At 49.3% G+C, this 27,551-nt stretch overlaps 1 protein-coding gene across 1 annotated transcript; it reads right to left on the bottom strand.

Annotated features, from left to right (window-relative positions):
* On the bottom strand, nucleotides 1–27,429 carry Ehd3 (EH domain containing 3). The gene is made up of 6 exons (XM_050162999.1): nucleotides 26,834–27,429; nucleotides 16,063–16,239; nucleotides 11,722–11,819; nucleotides 4,801–5,213; nucleotides 4,195–4,359; nucleotides 1–2,118 (listed from the first exon to the last, which is right to left on the bottom strand). The coding sequence occupies exons 1-6, from the start codon at nucleotides 27,058–27,060 to the stop codon at nucleotides 1,591–1,593; spliced, it is 1,608 nt and encodes a 535-aa protein (XP_050018956.1). The 5' UTR covers nucleotides 27,061–27,429; the 3' UTR covers nucleotides 1–1,590.
* Nucleotides 27,430–27,551: the final 122 nt, after the last annotated feature.

The following is a 27,551-nucleotide window of genomic DNA, read 5'->3' as shown; positions in this document are numbered from 1 at the left end:
TACCAAAGGATAAATGTGTTGTATTCACATGAATCCTAATGACAAACACACTGCAGTTATAAGCACGTTGTAGATACACAGAACAGTCTCTATATAGTCTGAACATAGATACAAAATAAGTTACAGTTGCTTTGTTTTCCATCACAGTAGGAGTGTAGCAGACAGTCACTGGGTCAGTGGCCAGGGAGCAAGCCAAGGAAAAGGCCAAGAGGAGGATGGAGGGCACTGATTACAGTGGGGATTTTTGTCAACACTGAAACTCTACAGAGAACAAGGTCCCAGTCCTCTCAAGATGGTCTTCTGAGAACTAGCACAAAGTCCTGCTTGGTGACATCCAGTGGCTGAATTTGAGCTGGGATGCTCAAGGTGAATGGATGGGAGGCTCAGCAGGAATAGGCACAAACAGCATCTAGCAGGTCAGCCCACTCTCCTGATGGCTTGGTTGGACTTCTGTGATGTTGGGAACACGAGGCACAGGGCCAGAAGGCACAGTTTGCTTCTAGGAGATGACAGATGGCCAGATTGATGGCCCACCAAATGCTGGCGAGCGCTTTTCCTTTGCCTGGATACTCTGGGAGGCTGTGTGAGGGGTTGTGTGTTCAGATGGTGCCATGCTCTGTCACCAGATAGCAACATTGGGACCGTTATCCATCACAGAACAGGGACAAATGGAGGATCAGAATCCTCTCTCTTTGGGACCTCGGGAGTTTGGGAAAGTCACCTGAACTACTGAGTCTCTGGCTCCTCAGCTGACAAATGCAGAACAGGGGTGATGCATACTTGCCTAGGGCATTAGTGAAGACCTCGGGGACCAACTGTATAAAGTGCCTAACACTGCTCCTGCCACCCAGGGGGGGCTTGGTATATGTAAAGAAACTGAGTATCTAGATAGCCTGGGCCTAATAAACCCATGAACTACAAACACCCTGTCTATGAAGACCACAGGGCAGCCTCCTTGTGCTTTTCTACCAAGGTTTTCCCTTCCTCTCCCTATCTGGGATTCTTGAAGACAAAATGGCAGACAGAGTTCAATTAAGTTCAAGTTTGTTGAAGAAGACAGAGTTTTCTGTTTATAAAGATACAAAGAACATGGGCCACTGTGTCTCTTCAGGTCTGGGATGTAGTGCCCTAAGGTTTCTCCATTTGATTATCCTCCCCCAGCGTCTCCTTTCTCTCACAGCTCCTAGCCCCTGAGTAAATTTCTAATTAGGAAGCCAAAGAGGAAAAATAAAAGCACAGAAAAGAAAGCGAATTGTCTATTCCATGGAAAGCCTTTCCCATCTGCTCAGAGCCTAGGTGTGGAGGCACTGGGAGTAGGGTGGCTTGGGCCATCTGTGGACCGGTCAACTGCCTCATGTCTCTGGGGAATGGGAGAGAGAGGGGAAGTTTGGAGACACAGGCTTTTATCCTGGGATAGAGGAGGTACAGTTGCCCTTCTTCCAACCCTGGGAACTTGGAAGTGTCCAAACAAGAATGAACCCTTCTCATCTATATATCAAGTCACATGTGTGTGTGTGTGTGTGTATGTGTGTCTATGGTCATCATGCCCCTTCTCTCTTCTAACACTGCCTGTCTGGTTACCTGGGTCTGTCACTCAGATACTTTCCTCTTAGACGGAGGGAGGAGGTGGGCAGGCAGCTCATTGGGCAATTCATGCCCCTCCAGCTTGACTTTGATGAGGTGGTTGGCCAGGGCAAACTCCTCATCATCCAACATGCCATCCTTGTCGATGTCGGCTAGTTTCCAGATCTTGCCCAGCACACTGTTGGGCAGCTTGGAGCGTACCATCTCTTTTTTGGCATTGGCACCCGTGATCTTGCCATCCACTGGGGATAGGGTATAGAAGATCTCGTCGTACATAGGCTTGTCTCGGGCCACCACCCACTCAGCATCATCAATACCTTCCCCGGCCCCCTCTCCATAGCCATGCCCGAAGGGGCCTTGCAGGGTTCCCTCGAATGCTCCGCCTTTCACCATCTGGACAGGTCGCTGGGTCTCTTCCTGGCGCACCAGCACCATGAGCTGGGCAATGTCATGTGCCAGCATGTCATCTACCACCTCCAGCAGCTTGCTCTTCAGTGGCTGGAATTTGCTGAAGTCCTGGGCCTGCAGCTGGTCCTGGGAAGATAAGGAAAAAGGAGGGAGTAGAATACAAGGGAAGATTTTCCACATCAGGGAAGGTGCTTCCTACTAATTCTAGAATGCTTGCCCAGTTCTTTCTGGTGAAGGCAGTGAGGCCAAAGGACTATGTGAGGAGATGAGAAGCAAGAGCTGAGGAACAAGTGTTGGTTTGTTTATTTACATCTCTTTAAATATTATTACAAAAGGTAACTCTTATATTCCTTCCAAAGTAAGTTTTGGCTGTCAATGGTGACTCTTGAAGGTGGTGGCCCTCTGAGAAGGAGTCCTGTGGGTCTCCAGGAGAGCTTATGTTTGAAAAACACACAGCAATGTGCTTTCATTACCTGTTTACTAGTTCACTCTCCTCAGTGCCCTGGGAGGTGGAGAAGTCATACACTATTCATATTTAGTGAGAGGGTCAAGGTGATGGGTTTGAAAATTAAGGCAACTATAACCACAACAAAAGCCAAAGGTCACTCCCAGCTTTAGTGTTCTCAATTAGGATACTCAGTGGAATTGCCTGGTGAGATATCTCAAAAGTTTGGACCCCTTCCCAGCATTCTGACCTAGTAGGCACTGGTAGGCATGTTGACTTTACAAAAGCTGGTCCCCTTGCCAGGGCTACCAGCCCACATCATAAAAGAAAGATGCTCTCCTTTCAAGACCTTTGCATGGAGACAGCAAGATGGGCACACGGTACTGAGAAAAGGTACCATCATGTGGCAGAGTGTAAATAAGGAATATGGGTTAACTTAAAATGTAAGAGTTAGCTAATAATAAGCCTGAGCTATTGGTTGAGCATTTATAAGTAACATTAAGCCTCTCTGTGGTAATTTGGGGAGCAGCTGCTGGGTATTTGTGATTGAGCAGCTCCTTGACAAGAAAGTTCTGCCAACACCTTTACAGTCTTGAAAGGCCCTCAACATAGAACATCCAATTTTTACTTGCTTCTTGTTCTTAACCTTCTTGATGCTGTAACCCTTTAACACTGCTCCTCAATATGTGGTGACCCCCCCCCCACATAACATCATTTTTATTGCTACTTCATAACTATAATTTTGCTACTGTTATGAATAGTAATATAAATATATGTGTTTTTGGGTGGTCTTAGGTGACCCCAGGGGAAGGGTTGGTCCATTACAAAAAGGTTGCAACCCACAAGTTGAGAACTATTGTTCTAGGAGGACACAGCTGCCCACTGCTGTCCTGATCTGGCCAAAACAATTTCATTATGTGGGTACGGGAAGAGGCCAGGAAACAAGAATTGGCACTTGGAGTCCACTGCAGAAAACTTAAAGGATATCCACAGCTACAGTTCAAGGGCAAGGCTGGCAGGACACTTCTCACCTCCTCTCTAGGGCTGGGTGACGAAGAAGGGCTATGGAGAGCAGAACAGGGCTCTATGCTAAGGATCTTGCAGACAAGAAATTTCACTGGGTTCCCAGAACTTGTGTACAAACCCCTTTGCACCCCCTGTTTCGAGATGACACAAAGGTTCAGTATGCATCTAGTCTTTGTGGTATGGTGGCTTCTTGCTTGGCTCCTGGGGACAGTTCCCAGCTTTTCTACGTAAGGGTAATGTGAACACTTTGTTGGAAAAATGCTAAGACCTTAGCTGATTCTTGTACAAAAGGCAGATGAAGATGTTCCTTCTGAGAAGACCACATACACACACACACACACACACACACACACATCAAGTGGTGGCCCTAGGTTCAAGGGCTTCCAACATCCCCCAAAGATGCTGCCACAAACTATTCCCAAGAAGGGAATAACCAAAGCACTTAAGGGCCTTTATTATTATCCTAGAGATGGTGGAGATGGGCCCTTCACTAGATAAGGTCTTCAGTGTCACCAAACACACCCATACCTTTGGGGCTGCTGGGCTGTTTCTCCCCTGGCTTGGCTATGGCACTTGCTGTGAGTAGTGGTCCATCAGGAAGGACATATCTAACGTTACCTCCTTGCATCCGACTTTGGGTTTCTCCCAGGAGCTCTGTCAGCCCCCTTCATTCTCTGGAAGCCAGCTAGTGTGACCCTGTCTCCCTCCATAGGGTCTCTGACCCTCATTACCTGCATCCTCTTCAGGTTGGGGAAGTCCCCGGGGGAGATCTGGTGCTCTCGTTCAATCCGGCCATAAATCTCAGCCAGGTTGTTCACCAGTTCCTTCTTTTTGGTGTCCTTCCCAAACACCGAGGGCATCTCCTTCTTCAAGGAGCTGATAATGTAGGCATGGACCTGACAAAGAGGGACAGAGGACAACCTTATGACGAGCCCAGACTGGCCCTTCTCCTGCCTCTGCTTCTGAGACCATTTCTCTCCTCATCCCTCACAGTGTCGGGAAGGTCACAGTGGTGGGGGTGAGAATGCTTCCATTGCGGATGCTGCAGAGCTGACCACAGTGGTACCCGCTGAGCACAAAGGCATCTAGGGCAGTGGTGAGGATTTTCACACTGTTTCTCTACATCGACATCAGCCTGTTCTGTTTACAGATACAGAAAAAGGCACAGAGAAACTATAAAAGCATAGCTATCCTGAGGGTCACTGAGGTGTGCATGGAACCAACCTGGCCATCTAACTACCCACACTCTCCTATTCAAGGGACTGCAGTTCTTACAACTGGTCCCTACCTATGAACCTGTCTATAGTCTATACATCATCTATTAAGGCCAGCCTTACCTTGGCCAGCCGGGCTCTCTTGATGAGGTCATTGAGCTTTCGAAGAGCAGCATTACGGGGGAGACTCTGGATGTCTCTGAACAAGTCCTGCTCTTCAGCTTCAAAGAGCTTCCGGTTGTCAGGAATGAGGAGAGGGTGGGACCAGAAGGAGCCGATGTAGACCCGGATCACCTCTGGTGTGTTCACGATCTTGCCCAGGGACCACATGAGGGCCCCATATACCCGCATCAGCTGCTGGGTCTCAATCTGGTCCGCCTTGTTCAGCACCACTCGCATCTTGTCCTCGTGGTTCTTGAGAGCCTTGATGACTTCTGAGAACTCGTCGGAGATGTCCAGCTTGTGGGCGTCGAAGAGCAAGATGATGCGGTCCACCCGCTCGGCGAACCATTCAAGAACAGCAGCAAAATCATACCCTGTGGCAGAGGCATAGTGAGTGGGAGGAGCTTTGGGGCATGGACCTATAGTGAAGGGTCTGATATAAGACAACACAGTCTTGGAAAGAGCCTGGCTCCTCCCATTTGGTTCTTTGACCCTCTCTCTTTCTCTACATCGAAGTAAGTCTCTCTCTCTTTCTCTCTCTCCCCTCCCCCACCCGTGTGTGTGTGTGTGTGTGTGTGTGTGTGTGTGTGTGTGTGTGTGTGTGTGCAGTAGTGGGAATCAAACCCAGGGTCTCAAAATGATACACAAATGCTCTTATACTGAGCTATAGCTCCAGGCCTCCTTAGCATTTTCCATGTATAGAATGGTCATTAGTGAATATTTGGCCAGTAGGATGATGGAGATGATGCTCAGTAAATGCTGGATTCTATTATAAGCATTGCTACTCCCACAAAGGACAGCCACTACCCAGTTATCGTCTTATTAAAGTCAGGGGCTAGAGTTCCTGCTGGAAAAAAAAAAGTCTAGACATTGCTTTTATGCTGAGATTTTGAGGTAGGGTCTTACTGTCTTGCAGTAGCTCATATGGGCCTTGAACTTCTTAGAAACGCCAGTTTAGTCTCACACTTGAACACCGCCCTCATCCCCCACACCATACCCACCCCTGCCTCAGCCTCCAAAGTGCTGAGATTCCAGCAGTGCATCCTCATCAGCTTGGGCTGGTTTCTGTTTTGAATTTGAATAAAGACTCGGAAATTCTTTACAAACACACAATACAAGTGACCAATGCACATTTGAACCATGCCCATCCTTGGTTGGGACGACCTCCTTACAGACCCAAGTGACTTGTTCTCCTATAGTTCCCAGGCTCACTTCCTTCCTCGCTCCTCTGCTGCAGTCCCAAATTCCCAACTCCTGTTCTGTAAGGAGTCCTTTCCTGAGGATGTGACTGGGCCGCTGGCAGCCACACCTTGTTATCCAGCCCTGAGCTACTTTAAATCCGCTGGTTCTGGGAACTCTAGAGCGCCTGTTCTGCTTGGTGCCAAGCAGCTGTGGATCATGGAGAAGGTCATGGTTTGGCTATGCAGTGGAATACAAAAGACTCATATTGGGGGGACTGGTTGCCAATTGATTTTAGGAAGTGAATGAATCATGAGGTCTCTGAGACAACACCTCAACTCTGATCCAGGAGGTTTGGGTAGGCATTTATCTTCTCTCTCTTCTTTCTCTCCTCTCTCTCGCTCTCTCCCTCCCCCCACCGTGTGTGTGTGTGTGTGTGTGTGTGTGTGTGTGTGTGTGTATGTAGATATATACACATCTGTGTTCATGAATGTGGATGCCAGAGGCCAACCTTAGGAAGGTCATTCTTCTGGAACCATCCTCCATGTTTTTCAATACATATTATTGTATCAAATTAATACAATATTCTCATTGGCCTGGAACTCACCAAATGGGCTATGCTGGTTTCCCAGAAAGCCCCAGGAATCCCCCTGTCTCAGCTTACCCAGTGCTGAGATTACCAATATAAGGGGACACCATGGCTTCTATGCCCAGTTTTTATTTTGTGGGTTGCAGGGCTCAAACTCAGGTCCTCATGTTTACATAACAAGCACTTCACAAACTGAGCTACATCTCCCTAACAACAACGGGTACCCATTTCCCTCATGTAATTAGGGACCTCTCCCTGTGGCCCCAACCTGAACAAAGTAGCCTTATCCTCCTCCATCCCCACTGCACCCAGGGTGCACATGGTAGGTCCTCCATCTGCATCTGCTGCACACAGTATACACAGAATCCTGTTCTGCTTTTACATCTGGGAAACAAAGAACAGCTCATCTCTGGGCCTTAGTCTTCCACTCTCTAAACCAGGACCCACCAATGCCTTGACCACAGGGTTGTGAGGATCAAATCTAAGAAGAGCAGTGACATTCTTACTTATGACCTTGGCCAAATGCTGGGTCCCTTTATAGAGAACTCCTCTGTGTGTTGCCACAGGATGGAGCTTTCTCTGCGGGTCTGTGTTTCTGTAGGATCACTGGCCTGGTGGCTTCCCTGTAGTTTCTACTCAGTTACTAACTTGTCCCCCAGCTTATCCTTGGTCTCTGTTTCCAGGATGGATGATCTCTGCACTTCCTTTCTTGGTTTACAATTCTCTGTGTCTTTATCCAGAGGTGTGAGGATGGGGAACACAGTAAGATGGAGACACAAGAAGGCCTTTATATCTAGGGAGAGGGAAAGGCTGGAGGCCACTGCCTCCGTGCCCTGGGCATGCCTACAGGAAGCCTCCTCCAATCTGCTGACAAGCAGATGGCTTCCAGGAACCTTTCCTATGATAGGATGAACACAGAGGCCTCCTATTAATCCTCCCACTCCTGCAAATTCTGCAGGCTCTGGTAGCTGCAAGACAGACAAGCAGGGAGATACCTCCTCTGTAGTGTGCGGTTGGGAAGACTGTGAGACTGAAGCCATGCCTCTGCAAGCTCCCTTCAATGCTCACCCTCCTCGCTCCTGACTACTCGGGGGCCTGTGCAACCTCTAGGATGAATGTGAGCCGCTTCCATAGCCTGGACTTATAGGTAACCCCAGAAATAGAGGTACAGGAAAGGCAAAGACTGGGCACAGTCAGGAGGGGGACAGAGGGCTTTCTTTCCCATTTTCTGAATGGCCTTCTGCAAGTCTGAACCTCTTTTACTTGGATGTAAAAAAAAATATGGATAGTAAAAACTGGCTTAATGGAGGGCCCACGGTGTAGCCATGAAAAGCAGGCCTGACATTAGGAGGAGGAGAGAACTCAGTCTAGATGGAGACCGCCCTAATGCCAGGATGCACAGTGTGCCCACGGCGACTGCCTGATACACCCCTTTAAAACAGGAATGGCTCCGAGACCCTCAGTAATGACTCCTGAACACTTTCAATAGCCCATGGTCTCTGAATCATAGGGTGGAGAGACAGAATAGTGGTCCTTCCTGAATTCCTCTTAGAATGCCTGCCGGCACCCAGAGATCCAACGGGTAGGCTCCAGGCTAGAGTCTGGGAAGCCTGCAGGGATCTGCAGCTCCCACCCCCGGGCTCCGGGGACGGGGAAGAAAGCATTTCTAATTAATGCCAGGCAGGAGGAAATCAATGAGACAAATTCAATAAGCAGGGCCACTCCTTAATAACCTAGCACTTCCCTCACTGTCTGATATACACTGCGTTGTTCTTTGCATTTTCAGCTGCAAAACGAAACTCAGTGGAGGATCTCTACAGCCTCCCATCTTGCGGAGTGAAACGGGTGTACGCATCTTGCACAAGAGGGAGTACAGACATAGAGAGGTGAGTTAAGGGCATTCCGAAGTACAGCCAGACCAGATGCTAGCAAATGAAGGCTTAGAACCCAGATCCACACTCTCTTAGCTCTTAGTTCCGGGTGAGCCTGCAACCCAGAGGCTCAAGGCTTACTTAAAATGGACATATAGCATACCCCTCCCCAAATCTGTTAAGTTCTAGGGATGCTTAAAAAAGAGGGAGATACAGAGACATGCAGCATCAAGTGGGAGCCTTTAGCTGACAATATGAAGCAATACCCTGGAAACAACCACAAAGAATGGTCCAAGCAGACCCATCACAGGCCTCAGGGCCCAGCTGCTCTGATCATGCATGAGTTTAGCAGCCCATCCTCTGAGGAGCCCGGGAACTCCTCAGTGCTAAGGGGTAGGCTAGGGGTTTAGGCTACAAGCTGTATTAGCACAGACCACTGACGTCTCAAGAGGAAACCTGGAGAAGACAAGTTAGCCCCCATTCCTGCCTGGTCTTTCCCAGTAGATTTTGGGAATGTACTGAACGCTGAGGACTGGGACCCGGGAGACCAGGACTCACATCCCAATTGTGTCACCTGCTCTGAGCCTACTGAGCACTTGGGCCAGGGTCTCCATCTATGTCCAGTCTTGGGTTGAGAGCATGAAGCCCCGGGGTGGTTTTCCCAGTGTGGAACTGGCGGATTCAGTCTGAACACGGTCAGGAAATGTGCCTTCCATGTGAGAAGGCATGATGCCTTCCAGCGCCCTCTGCACACTGCTACATCCGTGATCCTTCCCGGTAATGAACCAGGGCCAGCCACATCCTGCCCCTTCCAGGAACAGCTTTCTGTCTGCCTTTCCTGCCTCCTCCAGAGACTCTTCTTTCAGAATTGAGTGCAAGCCTGAAACTTCACAGACTTGTCTTCTCTATAGACATACACCCCAATCCCCAGCCTAGACAGAAGGCCACGCTGAAGCAAAGACCACACTGTTTGACATTAGCCTAGGGCAGAAGGCTCATCCCAATGATGGCAGAGGCTCTGGGAGCCCCGAAGAGCAACTGCCAGGGGTTGAGCTGTCTAGACTAAGGTGTCTCTGTGCTGACTTGATTCTAACTCTTCTGCCGAGCCAGGCAGAGGCACGGTGAGGGAACTGTGGGCTTAATCAGCAGGACCATCTGAGGGGACCTGGCCCACCTGGGCTTGAGGAGGGTGGTAGGAAGTACCCAATCTACTATGGCCAACCCTATAAGTGAAGGAAGTCTGGGTAATCAACTGTAGATCGGTGTAGACACTTGTGTGTGGGTGTCAGGAGGTGTGGGGGAGGCAGGGTATGGGCATAGTTGTGAAGAATGTGTGAGTGGGGGTGGGGAAGTCTGGAGGGGCTTATACTGGAACTCTGGCTTTATGGCTAACCACAAGGAAGGATGGGAGAGCCTGTGTACCCAGACAATGTTCCTGAATCGGGTCCCATCACTACCACCACCTGGATCACTGGGGTATCTGATATCCTCCCAGACTCTGTTTTTTTTCAGGGTGCTGAAATCAACACTGCTCTGGGCTGGTGGCAGCCCCAATCCCAGCTATTCTCTGTCTCTGGCTGCTTTGGCCAGCAGCTGCACCGGTCTGGACTCAGAATGGCAGAGAGCATCCTAGCAGAGTCATTGTTTTGTTCAGAGGAGGGAGGAGTCTGATGCGTTGTCAGTTCTTGGAAGGAGGGGGTGGAAACATAATCAAGATGGCCAGTGCCCAGTGTGTGTAGCGCAGGTCTGAAGACAAAGGCAGGGGAGGATGTGGAGAACGGAAAAGAACGAAGCAGGGCAGGAAGGTAGAAGACACGAGTCCCTGAAGACAAGGCTGCGTTGTACATCTTCACAGACCCAAATTCAAGGGTGATGAATCACACAGCTGACCGTGGTCATGTAACGTGCAGCCTCGGAGAGCCGCTAAGGAGGGAAGAGGTCTGTAGACTTTGTCCTAAGGCTCTACGATGCATTTCCCTGAGATGTCAGGGGCTTTGTCAGGCCACAGCCCTGAACTACAAGTCCAAGTCTAGTGCCCTTGGGCCCCTCAAGGCTGTCTTCTCCAGGCCTGCTTGCAGGCTAGGTTGTGTTGCCCTAGCAGGTGCATGAGTTGCAAATGCCTGCAGCCTGTGGTACCAGGCTGCCGCTGTTATCCTGCAAGATGTGGACTGCCCTGTGAGCCTTACATCCTTTAAGACCTAGACTCAGACCCAGGGCTCTGGGGCTGCAGACTGACTGCTCCTCATTCCACCAGAGTCCAGAGTTAGGGGCCAAGGGACCAGGCTTCCTGGACCCCATCACAGGTCACCAATTATAGGCACTGGGAACATGGTTTTCCAGATGCCCTCCTGATTCAGCTGCTTCCTTCCTCTTTCCTTTCCAGGTTTTACCTCCTGGGATAGAGGGGGGTCCTGCTCAGATATTTCATGATGCCTCACTCCCAACACGGCTTTAGAAGTGGGGCTCTAGGAAGGCCTGTCCGGGGCTCACCTAGAGAAGGCTATTTCCCAAAGGGTTCTCTGGCAGTCTCTCCCATTGCTTGGGCTCACACACAGCTACTGTGTGGCCCCAGGGAGCTGAGCCTTTCTATCCTCACGTTTCCTAGAGGAGAGTTACTCCTAGCAGGAGAGAGAAGCTCAGGACCTCCCCTGGCCCTGCTAAGCCTCAAGGATCCACAGCCATGGGCCATATGCCTGTTGGTCCGTGACTATCTTCTCTGAGGCTTGGGAATGAACGGGTACTGAGTTGCACAGGCCATGCCCTTGAGGAAGGGGTTCTTGGATCCTGCTGCAGTGGCAAGATGGATAGACAGACCTACGTCAGTAAGAAGTCATGGAGTGAATGGTGCTGAGGCACATGCCACAGGGAGGCCTGTACCACCTGAGGTCAACTCAGGAGAGAGCCCTGGCCACTTCCCAGAGAGACTTGCCAGTACAAGGCTGACCCTTCCCGGAGGCAGAATTCTGAGTGCTAATTTGGTCCCAGTCCAGGCTGTGAGTACCAGGTTTGGCGAGAGTACATCTCATCTGATTTTCCTGCTAAAAGTATAGCACAGAAAGGCGAGGCCAATGGGGTACTGGGGTACAGACCTGTAACTCAAGAGGATCAGGAGTTCAAGGCCAGCCTTCAAAAATCCTAAACCTACACTGAAAGGGTAATGGGCTACTCAGAGGCACATAGCAGATACGACAGGAGAGGCCAGGAGTAGGTGACCAGCTCAACACCCGCCAGGAACGCGCTTACCTCGACTGATCCTCTGTTTCTCCCCGGAGAGGATCCCTGGTGTGTCAATGACACTGATGCTCTCCAGCACGGCGTTGGGCAGCTGGGCACACACAAACCTGCACGGATGGTGAGAGGAGGGCTACGGTGAGCTACTGAGGCACCTCACTGGCTCAGCTTCAAGGCTTCAATCACCTGACCCTCCCGTGGGCTGCAGGGTACCAGGTCACCTGCTGGGGCATGCTAGGTATGCCGGCTAATCCCAGGAGTGAGTTATGGTTCTCTTGCCACCTACCATATCCTGTTTTGGAGTGCTTGGTACCCAGGGTGCTTGATAAAATGTTGGCTGCTCCATAGTGAAATCCTACCTCCCGTATGTGTTCAAAGCCTTGTTTTAAATGCCTGTGGCTTCAACTCTTTAATGATCCCTGGCCAGCCACTTCCTTCCTTGAAAGGCTTCAGCTAGCTTGGCCAACTCCTGATGGCCAATCAGAACTCTACCTCCTCCAGACAATGCTTCCAGTCACGGAGCAAGAGGAGCCTGGAGATCTGCACATATTCAGGGTATGGCAGCCCCCTTCCGATTTGATCACTCTGCATCCCCCCCATCGCTGTGCATCCTACACGTGTTCTGCGAGCCTTATGTAGCATGCGATAGTAAGCAGATGGATGCAGAGCAGAAGATCACAAACCCACAGGAAGCCATGCTGAAAGTGACTGCGGTATGCCTGGAGATCTGCTCTTTGAAAAACTCCCCAGGTGACCCTGAGGCAGTCTGGGCTCATGCTCTGAGCCCTTGCTGTCAAGAGTCCTACGGCAAACCAACTTTGATCCCTGCCTCTGGTGGAGGCAAAGATGCTCACTGTACCCGGCAATGACAAGCCAGGGTGCAGAGGTGCCAGCATCTCAAAGCCAAAGAAGGGTTTGTTAGAACCTGGCAGAGAAATGGTTTGGGAGGAGGGTTTCTTGGGGGAGGTAGAATTGGGGCTGTCCTTGAAAGATGAGTCATACCACCCAGGAGTGTGCTATTTGGGCAACTGCAAGGCTAGCTCAGCCAGACATTCCTCTAGGATGACTGTCTAACGGTACCCAGGAGGAGCAGCAATGGGTGCTGACGAGGTGTGAAAATCTATAGCTAGTACTGGACTGACGACTGGTCACTACTGGCAGGCCCCAGTTGGCCCTATCAGCCTCTGTCTTAGTGGTGTGTGCACACTGTCACCCATCCTCTAGTTAGAGGGTCCTACACTAAGCCCCTTTCTTTTTGTCTCTCCCTGCTTGTATTTTTCTCTCTCGCTTCAGGTTCTCCTTCCTGGAATCCCTTTGCTCACCCTTCCGGTGTCATTTCCCCCATCGCTTCATGCCCAGGTCAAATGCCGGCTTTTCCACATCACCTTTGGGACTACTCTCCCCTGCTGTGAAACAGGCAGCTTATCTTCCGGAAGGAGCCCAAGGACTAGACTGAGTCTTACTTCTCTTGCTGAGCCCACCAAGCTGCTGCCTCCAAGGACTAGAGTTTCCGGCACTAAAGCAAGCACTCCACCCCCTCGTGCCATGCCTGGGGGATGGGACAGTCCTTAGGACAGTTGCTCTGCTTTCTTTCCTCAGTCTGTTTCGCCAGAGCCGCACAGTATAGGTCCCTGTGGCCAGGAACCCTGAAGGAACCTCACCTGTGTCTGCTCTTTCCAGTTAACATTTTCATCCCCCAAAGGGAAGCAAAGCTTTAAGGGGAGATGGAGTCACCTTCTGTGTACTCCCCAACCCCACAGAGCCTTCACATCTAGGCTTTTAATGAATCATTTTCAGACTATTTTGAATTATATTTTTCCCTACGGTTTAAAAGAGAAAGTGGTTCAGCAAGACATTCAATGAGGCTGTGTCTTCCCTCACCCTTCTCCCCCTTAATTCCAACTGTGAAATCCACAGTCATAGCTACCCACTCTCTGGATGCTTTTCCTCTCTCAGGTTATCTTTATATGTTTGCAGGAGGAGAGCGGGGCGTCCAGAGAGTCTGTGACTTGCATTTTGTCATTTTATGGATGAAGACAGCAGTACCGAAAGAGGTTATGTGTTGTTAACCAGACTTTTCACGCATATGCGTCCTTGGTTTCAAAAGTTGAATTAATCATATAGTCAGTGGGCCCTCCTGGGTTTGGTTCATGACATAAAGGCACTCCTCCCTCAGGAATGTGCCGGCTACTATGGTAATTACATAGATCTGTTATCATAACTGACCACATGCCATTACACAGAGATACTATTATCACTATAAGCACAGTTATCCTGAAGGAGCTTAACCGCTAACCTTGGCCCTCCCATCTTTTTTGATGACCGACTCTTAGGTACCCCAAGTTCTTCTCTCCTCTCACCTGGAAGCTAGCTCATCTTTGCCCCTGAAGAATGAAGATCCCTCGCTGACTCACGGTCACTGGCTACAAACTGAGGTACCGGAAATTGAATGCATCATGTCTCCCACCCCCAGACGCCCCGGTTCACCCACAGCTGCCTCATCCTTCTACATCCCTTTCAACACATACTATTCTGTGTATTAGTATTCCATGTGCCCTCTCCCCCTGTACCCGGATCAGGCCTCTGCCCCTCAGCTCCAGGTAGCGGAAACTCCTGATCCCAAGGACCCCACCTCAGTGCACCTCAGTACCCAACCACCCCGATCCATTTATGCAGATTCAACTTTCCTTTCTAAGAAACCATGCCCACCTCCTGAGGATCATCCCTACTAGACCAACTCCCCACAAGTGATTTCTTGTCCCCCGGGGAAACATGTCCTGCCTGTTGGCATTCCACACTGTCCCTCCCACACTAGGTCACCTGTCTCTTCTTGTCTCAAAGTACTGTAGCTTACAGGTCACTACAGGAAAGATTACAGGATAAGAGATATTGAGAATGTTTCTGGGCAACAAGCCTCAATTTCCAGAGATGGAAATGCTATAAATGACCCATTTCTCTCACTGAAAAATTAGGAAATAAGTTTAAAGATTAATTTAAAATTCTTTTAAGTATATGTTTCTATGTGTGCCTGTGCTGGGTGGTGCTGGATCCCCTACAGTGAGCTGCTGGAGGTCAGTGCTGTGATGGAACTTGAGTCCTCTGTTCTTAACCTCTGAGCCATCTTCCCAGTCCAGGAATCGAATTTAAAAACAAAAAGCAGGAAATCCACACAGTCATTAGCTGTCCTCCATAACCTACCATTCTGTTAGTTACTGTATACTGACACTAGCCGTCCTAACCATAACCTACCATTCGGTTAGACACTCTACCCAGTGTTCAGACTCTCACTTGCCTCTGCTTCAACCCGGCCAACGATATTATCGTTGTCCTATATTACACATGAGCAAAGTGAGGCACACAAGAGCTTGGTAACTTGTCCAAGATCCACAGTTCAAGGTGGGATCTGATTCCAGGCTCATTCAAAGCCAAAGTCTAGGATCTTCTCTTTTACTTGAAATATCTCCAATAAGAAAGAGTAGCCTTGAAATGAAGTGCAGAGTACATGTAAAATGAATCAACCATTGACAAGCACAGCCAGGATCCTGTCCACTCCAGTTGGGAAGAGTTATAACATGAAGGCTGAGATTAGCTTGCCATGCACTCTCTAGAGCAGTGGTTCTCAACCTGCATGTCGCAACCCCTTGAGGGATTGAATGGCCATTCACAGGGGTTACCTAAGGCCACTGGAAAACAGATATTTACATTATGATTTATAACAATAGCAAAATTACAGTTATGAAGTAGCAACACAGATAATTTTATGGTTGGGGTCACCACAGCATGAGGAACTGTATTAAAGGGTCACAGCATTAGGAAGGTTGAGAACCACTGGCGTAGGGCTTTCTCCACTCAAAGCCTCATGGTGACTTTTCAGGCCTGAACTCATCGTAAGCGGAGGGAGGTGACCTGCCCAAGGTCACACAGGGAGCTTAAGAGAACTATTGGTCAAACTCAAGGCCTCTCTAGCTTTCTTTCCAGGTAAGAACATTCAGGAACAAGAAAGAACCGTCTAATGCTCCCTTCTGCTTGGACAAATAATCCCAGGCATAGTGTAAGCAAGTCCTGGAAAACATGTAACTTTCCTTTGACGCTTTTACTGGGACAGGGCAGGGTAGGGCCATGTGATTCATGACACTGTCAGATCTCTCCCTACTCAGTAATTAGGTGGCCTCAGCCTAGCACTCACAGCTGTCAAGTTCCACAGCCCATGATGACGACTCAGTTAGACTCAGGAGACAGTCAAGCGGCTAGCATAAAAAGACCATCTCCCAGAAACACACCCCTCTCTCCTTTCACCCCTGTGCTTCAAAAAGAAGCAAAGCACCCGACCCACCCCCCAGCACCCGGACTCACCTGTTCAAGAAGGCATTGCCAAAGGCATTGAGCTTTCGGAAGGGTTTCTTCGGATCCACTACCAGGGCATTGCCGGGGATGATCCCCTCTACGTCTCCTTGCATCACCGCTATGAAGGAATCAGTGGTCGGCTCGGGCCCAATCCTCATGCCTGGGAAATCCTGTTCCAGCAGGTACCTGCAGGAAAGGGTGCAGTCATGTAGGCTTGGTGCTCACAGATGGCCCGTTTGTCTACTACACAGCTGCATAGACACAGATCAGTGGGGCAGGGACAGAGCCAGAGCAAGCACTGTGCAGAGGAGGTGGGATTTAGCTGAACTCCACACACTCAGTTTTCTTGGTCCTTTCCCCCTTCCTGACTCAGGAAGGGATGAAGGAAAGCCAAGGCTTGGACTCTGAAGCAACCATGGGCTGAAGTCGATCCCTAGCTAGGGTACTGCAGAGTTCACAAATCAAGGTTACTGCTGAAATTCACACACACGGGCAAAGAATCAGACAATCCCAAGGCTCTCCTGGCTTCTTGGAGATCATTAGCTATATACATGACTAGTTATTTAATATAGAGCATTTATATGTGCTCTATATTAATGGGAAAGCAGCCTGAAGGGTAAACTACGAAAAATGAATTGCAACCCATCCTAGACTTTTTTTGTGTGTTCTGTAGAAATATTCCATTTATAAACATGCTACAGTTTTTGTGATTAAGCATACTTTCACATAGATGACCGAAGGTTTTTTCTTATTTTTATTATTTATTGTGTGTGTTGTAGTCTCATTTATGTATTTGTGTGTGTGTGTGTTGACATGTGTCACTGTGCCGGTGTGAGAATCAGAGAATGCTTTAATGAACTGGCTCTTGCCTTCCACCATGAGTCCCGGGATGAAACTCAAGCCATTAGGCTTGGTGGCAGGAGTCCTTCCCCTCTGAGCCATCTCATTGGCCAACTGGAGTTTTTTTTTTATGGTGAATTTTTTTTAATTTATTTATTTATTAAAGATTTCTGGGATAAAACCGGACTCGCCAACTAGAGTTTTTAAGAGTTTCTACCTTCCCTTCTTGTCACGACCCAATTGGCGCAGCTTCCAGCATATGACCACATTCAAGGCACCCTGTGCTGGACTTCCACAAGACCCCTTTCCTCCCTTGTGTCCTTAGGCTTCGGGAAGTTTCCATACCAAGATTTCAGTTTGTGGAGGGATTCTTGGTTGGAAAGTCTAGCTTTGCATTCTTTGAAAGGGTTTAGGTTTTATCGTTTCTACCTGAAGTGGAATCAAAATTTACCTTTTAACTACTGATGTTTTTCTACTGCACCTGACACCCGCGCGTGCACACACACATACCCTGCCCCCATCTGGTACAGACTTAGTAACCACAGAGGATGTTGTGCAGCCTCTAGGTGGGAATTTACATACTCTGCAAGATTATGCAGATAATAGCTATGCAGGGGTTTCGTTGTATGCGTAATACATCTGGGAGACAGCCCAAATTTACTTTACCCTTGTTAATCACTATGTGTAATCCCGTGATGTGAATTATTACAAATGCTTCTTAATGAAATCCTTCTTGCTATCTAACAGCAGTTTCTATTGTCTAGAAGGGAGAGAAACGGCTGTTCGGGAATTGACACACCTCAGTGAAAGAAGGGAAGCGGAGGAGGGGTGGCTGCCTATTTTTACGGGGTGGTTTTTAACACCTTCCCTTTCTACTTCCTGCACCTGATTCTGCTCACACATGACCCCAAGCAGGCCCCTTCCCTGTTCTGAGCCTCACGGTTTGTTTCACTAGGAGACTGGTCAATGTGATCTCCGGAGGGCCTTCTGTTTCCTGGGCCACTGAGCCAGGGAAGCACTCTGGGTGATATCATCTGCAGCCATTTACTCTCATCCCTTATGAAGAGCACTTTCGAGGGGGCAGGAGGATGGTTGCTTCTGAAATTCTGGCTATGCACGGCATGACAGGTACCTCTCTGTTCTTCTCTAGGCCTTGGCAGTGAGAGCCCAAGGCTATCTGCTTCCCCCGCTCTGCTGCCAGTTATAGAGGCTAAGAGCAAAGGGACATGCTTACCCAGGGAGTAGTCACCACCACCACCAGACAACAGAGCCCTTTAGGATCCCAGCATAAGTCTCGACACAGACAGTGGGAGGCTGGACTGAATACAAGTGCATGAATGTGTCCTGGGGTAGGATTGGCTAGACAGATGATCGTCCCGGAGCATCTTTTGAGAAAGCCAAGGGACACTGCCTGAGAAACACAGACCTATAAAGTGAGGCCTCAGGAACAAGGAGCAACGAAATTAACTTTATGGTTGGGACAGAGGGGTCACCACAACACGAGGAACTATATCAAAGCATTAGAAAGGTAGAGAACCATGGCTTTAGAAGATTCCCAGATTATTCAAACATATGGCCCAGGGCATTATGGGATGCTCTGTATCAACGCTATCATTTTCCTGGTAATAGCCATTGACATGTAATAGCAATTCTAAGTCACATTTTATTCTGAAACTGACATGCTGTCTCTTTTGTCCCTGTGGTGCCACTTGAGGTAGGCACTGAGGAAGCTGAAGAGTGATGTAGCTTTTCTCAGAGTAATAGGGCTGGGCCCCAGCCTCCTACCAGTGAGACACAAGTGTCACCCTTCTACCATCTTGGATGCCTCTGAGAAATCACTCCCCAGAAAACTGACCAAGGCCTGGGAAAGACAGAGCCCCAGCTTCCCTGGCCCAAGCCTGAGCCCCCTGCCATCCTTTGCCTCTCCAGGTTTCCTGCTGGCTTCCTCTGGGTCCCCAGTGGGCTCTCCGTGCCTTCAGGAAGCGTTCAGAGCAGCACTCTACTCCACGGTTCCCAGGCAGTTTAGGCTGGGTTGCTACGGACTCGGTCCCCAAGGACCCTGTGGGAGCAGCTGCTGTAGCCCCAGTCCCAGAGGAAGTTGTTGATTTCTCAGAGCCTGGAGTGCTGTTGTCCAAGAGGCGAATTAGACAACAGCAGTATTAGGAAGCTTTGTAAGTCTTGCTCACCTCAGGAAGCCCCTCATACCTCGACTAGTCAGGCCCAACAACTGGGAATATAAAGGAAGGATTTCTTCCAATTAGACAGTCACTTTGAGTTCTTGCATTGGAACTGTGATGAGAATAAACATGGAAGTCACACACAGGGCTGTACTTTCTGCTTTCCTGGTGACCTTTTTCCCTTGGGAACTTCCTGGATGAGACAGGACCATGGGCTTTCTAACTACGAGGGCTATGCCTTTTAGAAGGCACCCAGTTTAAACACTGGCCTCAGCATCTCCCACTACCACACAGAGTATCATAGTTTAGCCTTACTGCTTACCTGCAATAGGCTAGACATTGTTCATCTCACTCCAGATCCATATGTACTAGGTTGGGAGTGTTATGTCCTCCTTGTCAAATGTACCTGGGAAGTAAATCTACCTTGAAGGCTGTTCGGAAGGTTTGATGGTCACAATCATTACACATTTAATTGGTACCAAATACTGAGTGTCTCATCTCATTTTAAAGGGGATGAGACAAAACATGCGTTACAGATAGCCTAGGATTTGAACCTGGTATCTGGATGTAAGAACCCATGCCTTTAATCACTATACCTACCATCTCCTTCTATGGCTTAAGCCTCTTCCATGAAATGGAGCCACCTCTTGGGACAGGCCAAAAATGATGTCCTGCCCCATGTGGAACTAGAAACAGAAAGTGAGATAAGATACAAAAGTCTACGATTTGGCAAGAAAGCTGACTAACGTCAGGGCCTGAGGGAAAGGGGAGGCTTTGGGACCTGCAAACCCAGGAACACATGAGTCTCCAGGAACTCAGGTTCTGGGTGCCCACTCAGTCTCAGTGACTGAAAATGGCACACAAAAGTTGATGCTACTGGGTGACAGGAGCAGGTCCTGGTCCTGTGGTTTTCACAAGGACAATTAGGAACAGTAAGGCCAGATGCTCTGTAGGAATCCATGTGCTGACTTGGGACAGTTGATGTTGGCAGCTAAGTCCTGTGCAGTTCCGTGGAGGAGGTCAGTGTAGTGGGTGTAGATGGGAATTCTGGGGACAACTGTGTTGCAGCAAGGTCGCTTATTGGTTCCCGAAATAACCACACAGAAACTGTATTAATTAAATCACTGCTTGGCCCATTAGTACTACCTTTTTATTGGCTAACTCCTACATATTAATTTAATCCATCTCCATTAATCTGTGTATCGCCACATGGCTGTGGCTTACCAGCTAGAGTTTCAGCATCTATCTCTGGTGGTGGCTCCATGGCATCTCCTTGACTCTGCCTTCCTTCTCCCAGCATTCAGTCTAGTTTTCCCTACCTACCTAAGTTCTGCCCTAATAACAGGCCAAGGCAATTTTTTTTAATTCATTAACCAATAAAAGCAACACATAGACAGAAGGACCTCCCACACCACAACTAAACTGAAAGGGTGGAAAGATCCATTCTGAGGCAGCCTCAAAAATGTCCAGAACGAAGAAAGCAGCAGCAGCAATGAGCTATGTTCTTTAAAAGGCAGCTCAGATTCCAGCCCTGGGAAACATGCTGTACTCAGCAGAAGTACAAAGGGCAACATGCCCAGCCCAACAGGTCAGCTTCCTGCAGAGTTACGGAGCCACGGCCTGAGGTGTCTGGGCCTGCTGGCCTCTTATGCTCACGTGACCCAAAACTTGCTCACCACATATGGGTCTGGGGAAACACAGAGTCTAAGGAGGCCACCAGAAGGCCTGGAGGCTACAGTCAGAGAACTGGGTGTGATAAATTCTCAGAGACATTTGGGTTTGTCTTGTGGCACCGGGTACCCCTCACACAAAGCCACCACTGTGTCCAGAAAGGAGAATCTATTGAAGAATCTCACGCACTGCTTCCTTACAGGGAGTGGGACAGATCGCCTCTGTGGCTGGGTGAAAACATTCCCACAGCTGGCTAATAAAAGAAGACTGAACCCAAGCCTGGCTGGGACAAGCAGAGACGGGGACACATGACATAAGGAGGGGCAGAACACTCTGAGGCTGTTCTGTATGGCCACCCCATGTCATCAGCCTTACCTGAGCCATGCCATGCCATCAGTTCAGTTTTGAAGCGGAGTCACCCGAAAACTAGCATGTCTAGTTTGAGGTCCCACACACTGACAGGATTTTGGTGCCTCCTCTCATTTGCCATCCAGTGCAAGATAAATAAAAGCTAAACCATAAAATATGTGTGGGGAAACTCAACACAAATCTGATTTTTCCCCACGAGGGCGATTTTTCTCCATATGCTTCTTAACTAGAACATTACTTCATAACATTTTCCTCATTTTTTTAGGCCCTGCTTTGTTGGCAATCACAGTATGTGGTCTCCTTTACTGATGACCTAAGAATCCAGGGTTCGGCATAGAGCCAAGAATCTCAACCAGGCCTGCCTTTCAGGCACCCATTTCCCCAGACAGAGGCCCAGGCTTTGAGCTACTACTGAGACTACACCCTGGGGGAAAGAACTGAAAGGTTGTGGGGCAGGGGCTGCAAATACTGCTGTTGGAGGCTCTGGGTTGGGTGCCCCAAGTCATTTGGAGAATCTGTTGTTCTCTTGAGTGGCTTAGGGAACTCATACAAATCTACTACCCACATGACCCTGGACAAGTTGCTCAAAAGAATATGAGGGCCAGCAAGACAGCTCAGTGGGTAAAGGGCGCCTGCTGCCAAGCCTGACAGGCTGAGTGAGATTGATCTCTGGGATAGTGGAAAGAGAGTACCCACGCTGAAGTTATCCTCTGACCTCCACATACAGTACACACACATATAGGCAGGCACTTACCCATGCACACATGTACCCACATGCTAAGTAAACAAATAGGTACAATTTTCAAAGAATAGCCGCTACCTACCTGATGTATAAAGTAGGGAAACACCTAGTTCCTAACCACGACAGCTAAAATGTAAAACCGTTTCAGGTAATACTCAAGTTCTGGGAAAGCAAGGCTACAGCAGACGTTGCCCACAAGGACACAAACAGTAATTAGAGAAAATGATCCCTTCCATGTCACCTGCAGGTACTCGGCAGATCCCCCACCTCATCTCTAGACGCAGCTCAGATGTGTACTCAAGCCTTAACAGATTCATCACCGCCTCACCCAAACCACACACACTCTCCCCTCATTCGGGCAACAGCAGACCTCAGGGTTCCTCCTCTGCACAGCTGTGCAGTATCACGAGCTTTTGTGTCACGCATCTGTATCTTTAGGTCACTCAGCCATGGCTCCTTCTACTTTAAAACAAGGTCAGGATAATTCTTGTTCCATTAGCCTGATTGAGTTTTAGGGAAACAGTAACGTGTACACACAAAGTGGGTGGAAGACTCTATGGCAAGGTTAAGAAAAGTTAGCTCCACGCCCCAGGCAAACTGGCCATGGTGCTGTGTGCACAGGACCCTCCGCTATGGGAAGTGCTTGCTGCAGAAGGATAGCTTGGAGCTGAGATCATCTGCTCTTAGCATTCCCTTCCTGGCTCCACCTTGTGACAAGTCTGCCCACGCAGGACACTAATGACTCTGGCCTTCTGGCCTTTGGTATATAGTACGGAGAGGCAGCATGCCCTTACCTTCAGCAGGCTGTGGCAGTGCTGGAAGGAGACTGTCCCCTATCTCTTGAGCTAGAAAGAAGGGAGGGAATGACACCACCCCCATCATGGTGCCTGGAACTAAATGGTGTTGAACTGGCTAGGAACTATCCCAGTTCCCATGAGGTGGTTGTTAACATTCACACTGCACAGATAACGAAACTGAAGGTCAGAGAGGAATGCTGCTGTGACCTTATCCTTCTTATCAGTCTCTCGGCTAGGAAGTAGTGGCACCCAGGTTCTGCTGACCTAGCCTGGGTAAGACCTTTGTGCCACAGCCAATGCGGACAGGATACAAACCTTTCTCCAATGGTGTCTCTAGTGCCCTCCAGATGCCTGGCTTCAAGGTGATTCCTCAACTGGACCTGAGGCAGGCAGATACATCTCCTCTAGCCTGAAGTGCTTTGCACCCTTCAGAAACCAATGAGCCTTAGATAGAAGTAACTGGATATTCACCCAGCCCCACTTTGAACCCAACAGACCAGGACCCTTGACGATAAGAGAATCCTTTGGCTCAGGCTGGCAGGAGCCTGAAGTGGTGTAGGTACTGCTGCAGGCAGAACTGGGTCCACAGATGAGTGGCTGGCCCTGGATGGTGGCCTCTCTACCTTTGGCTTCCAAGAAAACCATCTTTCCTGGGGGGTGATCATATACTAAAGGCCAGGGTAAGGATTGGGACCCCATCCCTATCTGTCCTGGGACTGATAAGAGATGATGCAACCCCAAGAAAATGCTGCACCAGTCACCTTCGGTGGAGGCTGCAGAGTTCTTAAAGAAGCGTGAGCACTTCAAAGGGCCAGCTAAGATGGCCTCACTTTGGAACACCCAGCACCCCCGAAGTTCAAGGCCCACTAAAGAAGAGGCTTAAGATCAACCCAGACATTCCAGTCGGGGTTCTGAATCTCAGACCTCCCCATGTCAGCCCAGGCAAGGTTCAAGGAGGCCACAGTAGCCGCTGGTACCTGGAATGGCCCGCATCCACCCCTACCGCCAGCAGACAGAGGAGGCAGGGAAAGAAACAGGAAGGGGTGGTCAGCGGGTCTAACAGGTCCAAGGAAGGAGGGGCTTAGAGTTGCAGGCCAGCAAGAGAAACAGCAGAGGCGGAAGGAGGCTGCCAGGAACACAGAGCTACTGTGCTCCAAAGAGACAGACTGTGTTGGAGGGAGCAGCCCACAGACCAATTTATTGTTTATTTTATTACTCTGGGTTGCCGGGCCTCAGGCCAGGGAAGTTATTTCAGGCAGAGATCATAGCACGTTAATTAGTTATTAGAAGAATGTCCTTTCTGTGTGTTCTTCCCAGGACAAGAAATAGGACTTCATGGTGTGGATGGAGACGAAACGCCAAGGACGAGGGGAACCAAGGCGCAAACCCTTGTTTCTGGAGGGGAAAGGTTCCTCTGAGGTGCAGGCCTGAGACAGAGATGGGAAGGCAAGGGACAGACAAGGGCGCACAGAGGAAAGTGCCAGTTGTGCCTACTGCCACCTTGTAAGACAGCTGCAGAATGTGACTCTTAATACATAATGTTTTTATTTTAAATTAAATATTTATGAAAAATGCTGCACAACCTTTGGCCTAGTAATTCTGCTTCTGGGAAACTCTGGGGGGAAAAAAAGAGCCGGTCTGTGCGGAAGATGCGATTCAGGGGAATCTTGCAATAGCGAACAAATTAGGAACAACCAGGAACGCTCAAAAGCAGTACAGCTAATTAAGAAACAAACTGCATCTCCACGAAGTGAAATATTATACAGCCCACAAAACGACGGTTATGTGGGGCGTATTCACACTATACCGATAACTAAAAAGAAAAATCTCTAGCATACAAAATGACATTCATGGCATGTCTTCAACAGAGTATAAAACAGCTCTAGTACAGGGAAGGTAAATATATTATTTTTAATGTTTTCTCCTGGGACTTAGGTTAGGGACAGTTTTGTTTCATTTTCATTTTTTTCTCTTCTTTACTTTGTAGTAATAAATGAAATTGGTGGATTTTATCGGGGGGGGGGGGAAGCAAAGTATGCAGTTTGGTTTGGGAAAACCCTTATGTTATGCCCCCTCTTGCTCTGCTAGAGAACACTCTCCCCCCCTCCTGCCCTACCAGATGACTCTCTTTAGAGGGGAAATAGCTTTGGAAGCATGAGCTAAATTCAGTTACTGGTGTGAGCGGGAAGGGGGAACCCCTTGGGCTTGGAGGATAAGAGAGGGGAGGGATCTGTCCCCTTAGCCTTCTGTCCCCCTCAGATAAGGGCTAATGTGGGGTATGTCACCCTGCCACTTTCTCAGACCTACTAACAGCCAGCGATGACTCAGGCAAAATCAGGAGGGTATCTCACACAAAGGCACTTTAAACCTTTCTCTGCTCGGGACCCTGCTCTTAAAACACATGCCTCGCTTCTTCCCTCCCATTTTGCAAGATGGCTGCTGGGAAATTCCCAGAGCTGAGGTCCTGGAGAGAGGCTCAGGCACAGAGCCTACCTTGCAAGTACCCTTGCTGTGGGAAGATGTTCTAGCAGCTTAATGTCCCTGGGGTCATGACCAAGGATGATCAGAGGGTCAGGGCAGGCTGTGCAAGGCTAAGAACAGTTTGCAGGTGGCCCACATTTCCCATGAGACAAAGCCTAGCAGACTGGAAGGCACTGATCACAAAAGATCTTGTGTACCCAACCCAGGTATCTCTGAAACACGTTTGGTACCAATCGGTGCTTAATAAAAATGAATGGCTGATCTTGAATCCAAGATTCTCCCGCTGTGTTTCCAGTTAAATCCACTCAACACTATAGGCAAATTTAGGGTATTCATGTATTTTTCCAAAGATAGATCTACATCTTTCATTAGTTTTTTTTTTAAGGAAAGCGATTTAGATTTTTAAGAATAAAGTGAAAGCAATTGATTAAACTCTCCTATTTAAAATAGAGTCAGCAAACCATTACTCCCACCCCGGGGCCCTCACTTTAGAAATCATTTGACCTTGTAAAGCTGCTGGTCTAGTGGACAGCCCAAAGACAAACTTGACTTCGTGCCCTGTTCGGACATGACAGGTTAGCAGGCTGCGCACAGTGCTCCCAGAAGTTTAGCCCTGAAGAAAATGAGTCACCGGACTGTCGACTCTCCTGATCTCATCACCAAACAAAGCACATGGTTTTATACATCACAAACACCAACCCAGAAATAAGAGAACAGCTGCTTCTGCAGGGGAGTACCCTTGACCCTGGGAGGGCACCAAGCCCTCTCTCCACACTGTAAGAACCTATAAGCACTCCTCAGCCTTTGCAAAGACAGCCGGGCCTTGCAGACTGTGCACACTGAAGACGGAGAGAGGCCTGCTCCTCAGATAGGGATGTTCCTGACTCTGGTGGAAAATATGCAGACCTCTCCCTTTGAATGCCTGCAGGACTTAAGGATACCTCTAGCCCCCAAACTCTATCATTTAAAGGAATGGAAGACTCACTGTTGAAGTTACAGGCTTTTAGCTAACATTTCCTCACATGCACCTAGGGCCACATCCCAGGTGTGCACCATACTGTGTGGCTCTGAACCATCACTTCCCTTCCGCATCACCTCTGCTATCTTGCCTGCAAAGTCAAGGGGCTGGATGAGGCACGTCAGTATCTTCTCTACTTTGGTGAGTCTTTAATATTATTACTGAACTATTAAGATCAAAGAAGGAAACAGATATTAAAAGTATTCTGTTTCTGGGCTTGCTTCACATCCTGAGTCTCTAAGAGAAAGACGCAAAAGCTCTGACATAGAGAAGGAAAAATGGTAAAAAAAAAAAAAAAAAAAAAAAAGAGGCTCCAAGGTCCACAGTCCACCACCACTCCCAGGCCTGTGGCCCTGAGAACAACTCAGCTGTAAAGGTAAGGCTGCTCTACACAAGACGAGAGGTCCTAGCCAAAGGGAGGGTTACGACACCCCCCGACTGTACGAGATGCCTGGTTCCTTCTTTGCCTCAGCTTCACAATGCACAAATCAGACAACAGAGATGATTCCTAATTTGAACGCTTCAAATTGACCAAGGGCTAAGAAAGCGGAGCGGCATCATGTAGGATTCAGGGGGGACTTGGCAGCAGGATCAACTTTTGAGGCCTCCCACAGGGATTTCTTCGGAGCCCTTAATCAAGACTTTCCATGTCACCCTGAAGGCTCAGCACCCAGCCGCGGCTCACCTGATGAAGGTGGTCTTCCCAGTAGAGTACTGGCCCACCAAGAGGACCATGGGCTTGTTGTCGAAATCAGCATCCTCCAGGGCAGGCGAGTGGAACTCATGGAAGCGGTAATATTCTTCCAGGGGCAGCAGCTTACTCTTGTAGAGTTTCTTGAGCCCGTCACTCACAGTTTGGAAGACCTCGGGGTCCTTCTTGCGACGATCATCGTTACCCAGCCAGCTGAACATCGTGGCAGCTGGGGAAAGGCTCCAGGGAGAGGCACCCGCCTGGGTCGAGTCACCGCCGCCACCTCACCGGAGCACCGGGCTCAGATGCACCATGGCCCGTGCTGCCCCACTTGCTGGACCCAGCCCAGTCCCTGCTTCATTCGCAGCAGGGTAAGCAGGATGCTGTGAGCTGAGCTAGGAGAGCTGCAGCCTTGGAAATTAAAAGCGAACCTGCTGGGAAGCCGGTGCGGGGTGGGGGTGGGGAGGTGGCGGGGAGGTCCTGGGTCTCCTCAAGATGCGTGGCTAGAGGATGCTCGGGCTCCGCTGCTGTGGTGCCCAGGCAGCTCCGAGTAGGCGGCCGCGCACACAGCTCCGCAGCCGCAGCCGCATCCCGCCGCCCCCGGCGCGTGTTTAAATGCCAGTCGTGCAGGAAGTCCCCGAGAACTGGCAAAGCCCAGCCGGCCCCACGGTCCGGGCGACGCGAAGCTGAGCAGGGCGCCGCCATGTCTGTG

The sequence above is a fragment of the Alexandromys fortis genome, unplaced genomic scaffold (assembly GCF_014885135.2).
Source record: "Alexandromys fortis isolate MF-2015 unplaced genomic scaffold, M_Fortis_MF-2015_v1.1 scaffold_148, whole genome shotgun sequence".
Taxonomy (NCBI): Eukaryota; Metazoa; Chordata; class Mammalia; order Rodentia; family Cricetidae; genus Alexandromys; species Alexandromys fortis.
This window is presented reverse-complemented; position numbering and strand designations above follow the sequence as displayed.